The sequence below is a fragment of the Nerophis lumbriciformis genome, linkage group LG30 (assembly GCF_033978685.3).
Source record: "Nerophis lumbriciformis linkage group LG30, RoL_Nlum_v2.1, whole genome shotgun sequence".
Classification (NCBI taxonomy): Eukaryota; Metazoa; Chordata; class Actinopteri; order Syngnathiformes; family Syngnathidae; genus Nerophis; species Nerophis lumbriciformis.
This window is the reverse complement of record NC_084577.2, coordinates 21,515,065-21,527,586: the sequence shown is the minus strand read 5'-3', so window position 1 is coordinate 21,527,586 and position 12,522 is coordinate 21,515,065. Positions and strand designations below refer to the sequence as shown.

The 12,522-nt window shown below is 41.3% G+C and overlaps 1 protein-coding gene across 1 annotated transcript in view; it reads left to right on the top strand.

Annotated features, from left to right (window-relative positions):
- Positions 1–9,557, top strand: part of slitrk3a (SLIT and NTRK-like family, member 3a) — a 9,940-nt gene extending 383 nt beyond the window's left edge. Inside the window, exons 1-3 of the mRNA XM_061925794.1 lie at positions 1–105; positions 321–408; positions 5,703–9,557. The exon at positions 1–105 is cut by the window's left edge and continues 383 nt beyond it. Coding sequence (XP_061781778.1) covers positions 5,761–8,466 — 2,706 coding nt within the window. The 5' untranslated portion in view covers positions 1–105; positions 321–408; positions 5,703–5,760 and the 3' untranslated portion in view covers positions 8,467–9,557. The remainder of the gene's footprint in view (positions 106–320; positions 409–5,702) is intronic.
- Positions 9,558–12,522: the final 2,965 nt, after the last annotated feature.

Sequence of the window (12,522 nt, the reverse complement as noted above, 5' to 3'; positions counted from 1 at the left end):
CGGGAGAGGAGAGGGTGAGGAGAGCAGGAGATGGGGAACGAGGAGGAATCCAAACTATTGCTTCTCATTTCTCCCGATGCTTCCCAGCTGCGGCGCCAGCCTGAGGTGAGTTGTTGGCTTTCCGTGCACACCGTGTCAACTTTAACGCGCGGCGTCGCTCTCCGCGCAAATAACACACTGGAAGCGTTTTTTTTTTTTAAGTAACAGAGAGAATGGAGGATGCTCTGAGTTACGCAGCACATTTTCTGGCTCCCTCGTCTCTTACTTCTGCTTCTTTCTTTTTTTTTTTGTATCCCCCCCACCCCACACCCCCCTCGCAGCCCGGCATCGGACAGTGAGCAGGACGCAGCGGGCCACGACGGAACACGACGCAGGAGGATATGTGAAGTTGGAGCCCCTCTAAACTAAGTACGTATACAATCACAGTTCCATATTGTAATGGTTCAATACGGTGTTCTATATCTGCGTAACAAACATCGAGGGATGCTGAAGGATTACGCACAGAAATGGGAATTTTGCAGCATTTTTTTTTTTTTTTAGGTATATTTTCCCCCCCCGGTGCATCTTTTTGAGGGATTACAATACAATTTTTTTCTATTTTCCTATACCCTCCCTTTTTTGCTGGAGGTTTTTTTTTTGGCTTTCAGGACCATGGACAGCGCTGCGCCGCGCCGCGCGTCTCCTTTGGATTTTTTTTTTTTTTTTCAGCACCCACATTTGGATGGACAGTGGCGAGCCTTTGTGTGCGTGCGCGTGCGCGCGTTCAAAGCGTGCGTGTGTGACTTTCAACCGTTTTTAGTACCGAGCACCGTCATGACATCATCAAACGCGCATAAAGGCAGGGTTCTCCAACCTTTTTTTTTTCTTTTTTTTTTCTTCATACTTTTACAAAACGACAATAATAAACATTACAACAATGGGTGGATTTTACCCACCCATTGTTGTAATGTTTTTTTAAAAGCTACTCATTTCAATAACGTTTGTTACATATTTTATTTCCAACCCAAACAAAGCTTGTTTTGCAAAATTGCAACAACAAAAAATAAAAATCAACAACAACATTGTTTTGCTTATCTGCATAATTCAGTATGCGTTCCATACCATATTTATTGTAAATTACCGGTTATTGCATAGTAGTTTACTGTGAAAACATCCACATGATTTTACTGTAAATGCATGGCTGTGATTTTACAGGTAATTACAATAAACATCTCAATTGTATATACTGCCACCTACTGTGCAAGAGTGTGCACGGTGGTCTACGGAACCCCCCTAAGACACGCACCAGTTTGAATGAACAGTAACTCGCTGTCATTGTTTACGGAGGACTATGTATTTTACTGTGAACTAGCAGTTTGTTACAGTGAAATATAAGGGTGTCGTCCTTTTTTACAGTCAATTGTTGTGATGCCACCGTATACATTTTGATTTTAACGTGTCGAATCAATGGTAAATATTTCTATTAAGAGCTACTTTCAGGATTTTGTGTTGAATTCATATGAATGGCAGCGTTTGAATTGTTTAACGGTGACGTCATGGTTTTTCTGCCTTTTTAATGGTAAATTGCCATTGAGCATTTACACAAATATTCGTAAGCCTCCAAGCAAATATTAAACACTTTGCTGAGCTACCCAAAATCAACTGGCGAGCCGCCAAAAGCTCACGAGCTACTGGTTGGAGACCCACTGATAGATAGGTTATCATATGCAGTGCATTACTTCTTAGTCTAGCTGAAAATAATGGAAAGTGCCAGTCCACACTGGTCCAAGTTGGAATGGCCACAATACACATTTTAAGATATTAAACAATCTACTGCCATCTGGCCGCTAAGGTGGATAGTGCACCTCCCCACCCCCCTCCCTCCCCCAAACACACACACACACACACAATTTGTCAAGTTTCATGTGTCAGGTAAACCATGACGAATGGGGCCAAATTAATTCCTGTTCTACTGTGGGTCTATATATGCTAGATTATTTAAATAATACATCCACAGCTTAGTTTTGTGTTATAGGTTAAAAAAAAAGCAAATTAGTGTAATGTCTAAATATTTTTAACAAGTTTTATAATTACAACTAAAACCTTTTTCAACCATTTGATATTTTTTTGTACTTTCAGTAAACGTTGCTGTATTTTGGCCATTATTTTTGTTGTGTTATTTAATTGTACATTGTTTTTCCTAAATAATTTTTAAGGATGTAATTTTTTTATTTTATTTTATTATTTTTTTTGTAATTGTTTAACAGTGACGTCATTGTCTTTGTGCCTTTTTAATGGTTACTTGCCATTGAGCAGTTACACAAATATCCATACGTTTTTAAGCAAATATTCTAACACATTGAGCCGCCAAAAGCTCACGAGCTACTGGTTGGAGACCCACTGATAGAGAGGTTATCATATGCAGTGCATTACTTCTTAGTCTGCTGAAAATAATGGAAAGTGCCACTCTACCTTGGTCCGAGTTGGAATGGCCACAAAACACATTTTAAGATATTAAACAATCTAATGCCATCTGGCCGCTAAAGTGGAGAGTGCAGCCCCCCAACACACACACACACACACACACACACACACACATAATTTGTCAAGTTTCATGTGTCAGGTAAACCATGACGAATGGGGCCAAATTAATCCCCGTTCTACTGTGGGTCTATATATGCTAGACTATTTAAATAATACATCCACAGATTAGTTTTGTGTTATAGGTAAACAAAGCAAATTAGTGTAATATCTAATCATTTTTAACAAGTATTATAATTACAACTAAAACCTATTTCAACCATCTGATATTTTCTTGTGCTTTCAGTAAACGTTGCTGTAATTTGGCCATTATTTTTGTTGTAATATTTAATTGTACGTTGTTTTTCCTAAAGAGTTTTTAGGGATGTGATTTTATTTAATTTTATTTTTATTTTTATTTTTTTTTTTTAATAGTGACGTCATTGTCTTTGTGCTTTTTTTAATGGTAACTTGCCATTGAGCAGTTACACAAATATCCATACGTTTTTAAGCAAATATTCTAACACATTGGTGAGCTACCCAAAATCAACTGGCGAGCCGCCAAAAGCTCACGAGCTACTGGTTGGAGACCCACTGATAGAGAGGCTATCATATACAGTGCATTATTTGTTAGTCTGCTGAAAACACACACACACACAATTTGTCAAGTTTCATGTGTCAGGTAAACCATGACGAATGGGGCCGAATGAATTCCCGTTCTACTGTAGGTCTATATTTGCTAGACTATTGAAATAACACATTCACATCTTATTTTTGTGTTATAGGTAAAAAAGCTAATTAGTGTAATATCCAGTCATTTTTTTTACAAGTATTATAATTACAACTAAAACCTTTTTCAACCATCTGATATTATTTTGTATTTTCAGTAAACGTTGCTGTATTTTGGCCATTATTTTTTTGTGTGTTATTTAATTGTACGTTGTTTTTCCTAAAGAGTTTTAAGGGTTGTGATTTTTATTTTTTTTATTTTTATTTTTTTTAACAACTCTCCATTTGAGTTGTTTAACAGTGACGTCATTTTCTTTATGCCTTTTAATGGTAACTTGCCTTTGAGCAGTTACACAAATATCCATAAGTTTCTAAGCAAATATTCTAACACTTTGGTGAGCTACCCAAAATCAACTGGCGAGCCACCAACATCTCACGAGCTACTGTTTGGAGCCCCACTGATAGAGAGGCTATCATATACAGTGCATTATTTGTTAGTCTACTGAAAATAATGGAAAGTGCCAGTCTACACAGCAGCTGACGCTGTGGTCCAAGTTGGAATGGCCACACACAAAATGTGTCAAGTTTCATGTGTCAGGTAAACCATGACGAATGGAGCCGAATGAATTACCGTTCTACTGTAGGTCTATTTTTGCTAGACCAGGGGTCGGCAACCCAAAATGTTGAAAGAGCCATATTGGACCAAAAATACAAAAACAAATCTGTCTTGAGCCGCAAAAAATTAAAAGCCATATTACATACAGATAGTGTGTCATGAGATATAAATTGAATTAAGAGGACTTAAAGGAAACTAAATGAGCTCAAATATAGCTACAAATGAGGCACAATGATGCAATATGTACATATAGCTAGCCTAAATAGCATGTTAGCATCGATTACCTTGCAGTCATGCAGTGACCAAATATGTTTGATTAGCACTCCACACAAGTCAATAACATCAACAAAACTCACCTTTCATGCACAACGTTAAAAGTTTGGTGGACAAAATGAGACAGAAAAAGAAGTGGCATAAAACACGTCCTAGAAAGTCGGAGAAAGTTATACATGCAAACAAACTAGGGTGAGTTCAAGGACCGCCAAATTTAGTAGGACAAAACGGCGCTCGCCAAATACTCGAATCAGTGAAGCATGTTTAATATAAACAGTGTGCTTTATAACAATTAGGGAGGCTGGTGTCATGTTTGTCCTCCTACAGAAACCATATTAAAATAAAAAAATAATTTTTTTCCCCTCATATTTTGCCATTTTTCATAAATTTTTAAAAAAGCTCCAGAGAGCCACTAGGGCGGCGCTAAAGAGCCGCATGCGGCTCGAGAGCCGCGGGTTGCCGACCCCTGTGCTGGACTATTGAAATAACACATCCACATCTTAGTTTTGTGTTATAGGTAAAAAAAACAAATTAGTGTAACATCTAATCATTTTAACAAGTATTATAATTACAATTAAAACCTTTTTCAACCATCTGATATATTTTTTTTACTTTCAGTAAACGTTGCTGTATTTTGGCTGTTATTTTTGTTGTGTTATTTAATTGTACGTTGTTTTCCTAAAGAGTTTTTAGGGATGTGATTTATTTTATTTTTTTAATTGTTTAACAGTGACGTCATTGTCTGTGTGCCTTTTCAATGGTAACTTGCCATTGAGCAGTTACACAAATATCCATAAGTTTTTAAGCAAACACTTTGGTGGAGCTACCCAAAATCAACTGGCGAGCCAAGCTACTGGTTGGAGACCCCTGATAGAGAGATGATCATATGCAGTGCATTATTTGTTATTGTCCATTTCTGATTGGAATCTGCATGTTTCATGTTTTGAAATTCCAAAAATGTAAAACAGGAATTGCTCAGTTTCCATAATTAATTACTTTCTACTCCATTGACACATTCCGTACCAGTGTCACTGGATGGATTTATTGATGACTTGCACGTATAGTCTCATGAACACCGTTTATGATCATTTCGATTCACTACCAGAAATCTCCATTTGCATCTTCTCCACTTTTTTTTTTTTTTTTTTAATTACTTAAGAAGGTGATTGAGGCCCCCGTTATGTAATCCCCGCACCAGAGGGACAGAGTCTCCTCTCGCCGCGCCAACCTCATCCACCTGCTGTTGCCATTGTTTATTCATAGCGATAAGCATCCCTGAGGTGATTTATAGCGACCTTAGCGGCGTATCTGCTGTATAATAAATGACACCGGGTCTGTTTGCTGGCATTAACTCATACGAGAGATTTGTTTCTAGGAGAGGCCTGTTTTGTGTGAAACACCTAAAGTAGTCTCCGGTGTTGTTGTATTATTCAGCGGTGTTCATTTCAAAGCGCGTTTCTATTCTACCGACACTAATGCGCCTATCCTACTCTGGCGACAAGTCTCTCACCTTGAACCTAACTGTGCATGTGTGTGTGTGTGTGTGTGTGTGTGTGTGTGTCATCCCTCTTTGTCTCTGTTGCAGCGCTGTGAAGCGGCTCTCTTCCCGGAGCCCGGACTTCACCCACCTGGCGTCGGCGAGGATGCTGTGGGTTACCCTGCTGAGCACCATAGCCTTAGGATGGACCACCCCCGTCCCGCTGCTGGAGGACTCGGAGGAGATGGACGAGCCCTGCTTCGAGCCGTGCTACTGCGAGGTGAAGGAGGGCATCTTCCACGTGCACTGCGACAGCAAGGGATTTACAAACGTGAGCCAGATCGCTCAGATATGGAGCCGGCCGTTCAAGCTCAACCTGCAGAGGAACTCCATGCGGAAGCTCTACTTTAACAGCTTCCTCCATCTCAACAACGCCATATCCATCAATCTGGGCAATAACGCCTTGCAAGACATCCACGCCGGAGCGTTCAACGGCCTGGGAATACTCAAACGGCTTTTCCTACACGAGAACAAGCTGGAGATTTTCCGGAACGACACCTTCCTGGGGCTGGAGAGTCTCGAGTATCTCCAGGCAGACTACAACGTCATTAAAAGGATTGAGAGCGGCGCTTTCAGGCACCTGCACAAATTGAGAGTGCTTATACTGAATGACAATCTGATCCCCGTGCTGCCGAATTATCTCTTCCGGTCCGTTTCGCTGACACATTTGGACCTGAGGGGCAACAGGCTGAAGACCCTGCCCTATAAGGGGACGCTGGAGTACGTCGGGCGGAGCCTGATGGAAATCCAGCTGGAGGAGAACCCTTGGAACTGCGTGTGCGAGATCGTCCAGCTGAAGACGTGGCTGGAGAGGATCCCCTACACGGCCCTGGTGGGCGAGATCACCTGCGAGTACCCCTTCCATTTACACGGGAAGGACCTCCGGGAGATCAAGCGCAGCGAGCTCTGCCCCCTGCTCTCCGACTCTGAGATCGAGGCCAAGTTGGGGATCCCTCGCATTCCGTTCAGCAACGAGAACACGTGGCCGACCAGGCCGTCCTCCATGCTCTCCTCCTTTCACAACACGGCGTCCTCCGCCATGAAGCCCACCAAACGACCGCGGCCCACGAGAAACCCCCCCACCCCTCGTAGCATTTACCCAGGCGTCAACCAGCCCCCCATCGCCGGCTACCAGACGAGACCTCCGATACCGATCATCTGTCCGGTCGGTTGTCTTTGCAACCTCCACATTAACGACTTGGGTCTGACGGTGAACTGTAAGGAAAAGGGCTTCCACAACATCTCCGACTTGCTGCCACGCCCTCTCAATGCCAAGAAACTGTATCTCAGCGGGAACCTGATACAGAAAATCTACCGTTCGGATTTCTGGAACTTCTCAAGTTTGGATTTACTTCACCTCGGCAACAACCGGATCTCTTACGTGCAGGAGGGCGCTTTCATCAACTTGCCGAACTTAAAAAGTTTATACCTGAACGGGAACGACATCGAGAGGCTCACACCTGGGATGTTCCGAGGACTCCAGATGTTGAGTTATCTGTACTTTGAGTACAACGTCATACGTGAAATCCAGCCCAACTCCTTCTCCTTGATGCCCAATCTGCAGCTGGTTTTCCTCAACGACAACCTTCTCCGCTCGCTCCCCAATGACGTGTTCGCAGGCACCGACCTGGCCCGCCTCAACCTCCGCAACAACTACTTCCTCTCTCTGCCCGTGCGCGGAGTCCTGGAGCATCTGACCTCCATAGTCCAGATTGATCTTCATCAAAACCCCTGGGAGTGCTCTTGCGACACCGTCCCCCTCAAACAATGGCTGGAAAAGCTCTCCTCCGTCATCGTGGTGGGAGACGTCATCTGTAAGACCCCGGAGTTTGCCATCGGGAAGGATTTGCGCTCACTGGGTGTGGAGGTCCTCTGTCCGGAACTTAAGTATTCCGCAGGCCCCTTGCCGGCTCAACCTGGGGGGCAGGACCTGACCACAGGGAGTACGGGTATGGGGGAGGCGGGCGGGCGAGACGCAGTGCCGCTGTCAGTCCTCATCCTCAGCCTCCTCATACTCTTCATCTCTGCTGTGTTCGTGGCGGCCGGCCTGTTCGCCTTTGTTCTCCGCCGGAGGAAGAAAATGCCCTTCAGGAAGCGATCAGAGGTGGATCTGACAGGGATCCAGATGCAGTGCAGGATTTTCGAGGACGTGCCGAGGCAGAGCAGCGCCGGCAACACAAGCACACTGGAGAAGCCGACTCCCGGCTTGCATACTCACACTCACCCCAGTCACACGCATTCCCACGGCCACGTTTATGACTACATCCCCCACCCCGTGACTCAGATGTGCAACAACCCCATCTACAAGCCCCGAGAGGGGGAGATAGGGGCGACGGCGGAAAACCGAGGGCAGTTTTCAGCCAAGAAAGACAATGGCGGCGGCAGGGGCGGCGGCAACTACCGAACCTTGCTCGAGAAAGAGCGGGAGTGGAGTCTGGCCGTCTCCAACTCTCAACTCAACACCATCGTGGCGGTCAACCACACGGCGGCCGACCTGGCGGGGCTTCACGAGAACGGCGGGCTGTGCCCGACGGTCATCGACAGCCAGAGGCCCACGCCGACGGTGGGTTTCGTCGACTGCCTGTACGGGACGGCCCCCAAACTAAAGGACGCGCACGTGGCGCACGCACACCCGCCCGGCATGCAGTACCCGGACTTGCAACAGGACGCTCGGCTGAAGGAGACGTTGCTTTTCGCGGCGGGGAAAGGCTGCTACCCTGACCCGTCCCAGAGCGACTATCTGGAGTTAAGGGCCAAACTTCAAACCAAGCCGGATTACCTCGAAGTGCTGGAAAAATCGTATCGGTTTTAACATTTCTTCAAAACGCCCCCCCCCCTTGAAAAAACGATATCTGGAAAAAGCAGCATGAAATAAAGTATATTCCACTTTCAACAGTGCCCGAATCATTACGGAGGAGAGGCTGATCTCAGATATTTCAAATCAAGTGCCTTTTTTTCCAGAGTAGCCAGCAATGTCAGCAGCCGTTATTTTTGTAACATAAATATCTCTATTTGCTGAGCGAGAGGGAGTTTGCGGTGGGGGCGGGGGGGAACAATAAAACATGGTCAGTGAAAGCCTTTTTGTTTGTGAAATTACCATGTGACACACGGGAGCTGGATGTCTCCCTGACTCGGGGAGGGTTGTGGTCTGCCTCTTCTGCCCCCCCTCCCACCCCCGCCCCTTGCTAGGACGTACAAAGACCCCCGCAGGCCGAGCACATTAAAAAGGCGACGGGGAAGCGATTGAAAGAGATAAAAACAGAAAAAAACGAATATTGCTTCGAACTGCAGTTTGCTGGTGTGCACTTGTTTCGGTGCAGGAAGCCGAGGGCTGGGCGGGGTGGGTGACGTGGGGGTTTTGGGGAGGGGAGTGCGGTTGTTCACGTCTTTATGAACGGAGCTCCTGCAACACATTTACAGTTCAGTGGTCTATTTAAGTTTTTCTATGTTATGAATATGGTTGTTACTATTAATTAGGACTACTGTCTACATAAGGGTGCTTCTTGTGAAGGATGGTTAAAGATGTGTGAATATTATCAGACCGAGCTTTTTTTTTTTTTCTGGAAATTTCCATGCACTTTGTTAAAGCCCCGCCTCCGGATCCTGCCTCCCATACCCACCACACCCCCCTCCCCCGGCCCCCCCTTTCGCCAACCACTAACAGCTTTGTAGGAGGCACTTTTCATGTTTTCTCTCTCACAAAGATTTGAAGAAGAAAAAAAAGAAAAAAAATGTGCATATATATATTTATTCTGTAATTTCAGTGAAGACTTTAATTGTAAAGGTAATGTTAAATCAATGTATAGTGATTATGCGTCTGGTATAGCCTTCTTAATAAAAATAAACTCTTTAATCAAATGTCACGAGGGTTTAAAACCGCCTCGAAGGGTGTGTGAAACTATATTGACGTGTGTGTGTTTCATTTCTCCGAGAGTGTTAGAGGTCGAGCGACATTCAATGTGGGCCCGGGAGAATTTCATCGGAAAAACATGCAACATGTCAGCATTTTTGATAGTAGTCACTGATTTTGGGATATGCTATTGCGCTTGTACAATGTGTTACAGTCATTATTTTACACATGTGCAGTAGGGAAGGGATTCAAATGGCCCCCCATTCCTTGGTGGATCTTACGTGAGAAGATCCACCAATGCAGTCTGCTGAAAATAATGGAAAGCGCCATTCTACATAGCTGCTGACGCTGTGGCCACAAAAGACATTTGAAGGTATTAAACAATCTACTGCCATCTGGCCGCAAAGGTGGGTAGTGCACCCCCCGCCCCCAATTTGTCAAGTTTCATGTGTCGGGTTAATCATGACGCATGGGGCCATATGAATTCCCTTTCTACTGTAGGTCTATATATGCCAGACCAGTGGTTCTTAACCTTGTTGGAGGTACCGAACCCCACCAGTTTCATATGCGCATTCACCAAACCCTTCTTTAGAGAAAAACACATTTTGTTTTCTTAATTTAATCTTAATTTATAAATATGAATCATGAAATGATGTTATTATATTAAAGAAATACTAATCAATATATTTTTTTACAAACAGAAAGTTACAGGAATGTACACATGATCCCATGTTTACATCTCATTGTGCAACATGTGAATGTTTTAGCGGGAACTAAATGCAATATCTGAAAGGGGTAAAAATTATTTCCAAAGCATGACCCCCACCCAGATATACAATACCAGTACACAGCTCATGAAAAAACAATATTTGTTGTTATTGTCATTGTAAGTGGGCCAAAACACTTATATTAGAAAATATGGAAATGACTGCTGTCATTTGATTATAATAATAAAACGTTTAACTTGGTATTTAGTCAGGTTTGGGACAGGTGTGGCCACAGTGTGCACGTCTGACGTCGCTCACATGTGCTCCTCTGAATCCTCAAGAAGTTTTTGCGTTTGCTCACGTATTTGGAAAATTAGAAGGAACTTTGTTTGGGGGTATCAATAAAACGCCGATAGAGAGAAGTTTTTATTTACACGATGAGTCGAGTGTGTCCTGAGGCCGACTCACCGAACCCCTAGGGTTCGATCGAACCCAGGTTAAGAACCAGTGTGCTAGACTATTGAAACAAAACTTCCACATCTTAGTTTTGTGTTATAAGTAACAATGCAAATTTGTGTAATATATAATATTTTACAAGTATTATAATTTGTATTCCACCAACTAAAACTTTTTTCAACCCTCTGAGGACAAATGCTGATTTTTCTCTCTTTTTTCTTCCGCAGCTTTGCGCGGTACTTTGACCCCCTTTACATGCTTCAAAACTCACCAATTTTTTTTTGTCCTTTCAGTAAATGTTGCTGTATTTTGGCCGTTATTTTTGTTGTGTTATTTATTTGTACATTGTTTTTCCTAAATACTTTTTAGGGATGTGATTATTTTTTAACTCCCAATTGAATTAAGATTATTTGAGTGACAATTCGATTCATATTGATTCTTGATTTTTTTTTTTTATTTGGAAACTATTGTTGATTCAAACCAATTATTTCAATATATCATTTGGTACAAACATTTGATAACAAAATCTAGTAAAAACTATTTGCCAAATCCAAAAGCTCCTGTGGGCTGTTGACGTACGTATATGCGTCGCGAGTAACTGCAAAGATGGTAGGCCTGTAAATATTTGGGCACAACACAATTTGATTTGATTCTTGAGGGTAACGGTTCATTTCAAAATCATTCGCAATTCAAAAGGATTCTTGATTCAATTTCAACACTTTTTTAATAACATTGAGTTCCAGTTCTATGATTAACTACATTCCTCCATAAAATAGACAATAAGTTCTGATAAACATCCATATTACTTCAAAGAAATCTGTTTTTTGTTTGATAAAATTTTATTCAAAGATTTAATAAAGTCAAATACAAATACGGCAACAAGAGAAGTATCGAACACTTCTCTTTTCTGAAATAAATCTGTAAAGCAGATATGATAATCATCAACTATACGATTTGCCCAAGTGCCTGGCCAGGACAGATTAAAAAAACTCCTAAAAAATTGGTCTACAAAACACCCCTTAAAAAATTGACTCAGGAAGTAAAATCAATTTAAGAAAAATAAATAAATAAATAAATAAAATAAATAAAAAACACAAATAAAATCAAAATCAAAATAAAACAATTATATATATATATATATATATATATATATATATATAATTTTAATTTATATATATATATATATATATATATATATATATATATATATATATATATATATATATATATATATAATTTTTATTTTTTTATTTTTGATACATGTTGGCGGCTTATTAGTGATTCCCAGAGCCCAAAAAAAGTCTGCGGTGTGCGGTCCTCTCCAAGGTTTCTCATAGTCATTCACATCGACGTCCCACTGGGGTGAGTTTTTCCTTGCCCTTATGTGGGCTATACCGAGGATGTTGTTGTGGCTTGTGCAGCCCTTTGAGACACTTGTGATTTAGGGCTATATAAATAAACATTGATTGATTGATTGATTGACATCAAAAATTCAAAATCGAAAAAAAAACTAAAAATTAACCTCTATATATATATATATATATATATATATATATATATATATATATATATATATATATACATATGTATATATATATATATATATATATATATATATACATGTATATATGTATATATATACATGTGTATATATATACATATATATAAATGTATATATATATATATATATACATGTATATATGTATATATATATATATACATGTATATATGTATATATATGCATGTGTATATATATATATATATATATATATATATATATATACATGTATATATGTATATATATATATATACATGTATATATGTATATATATGCATGTGTATATATATATATATA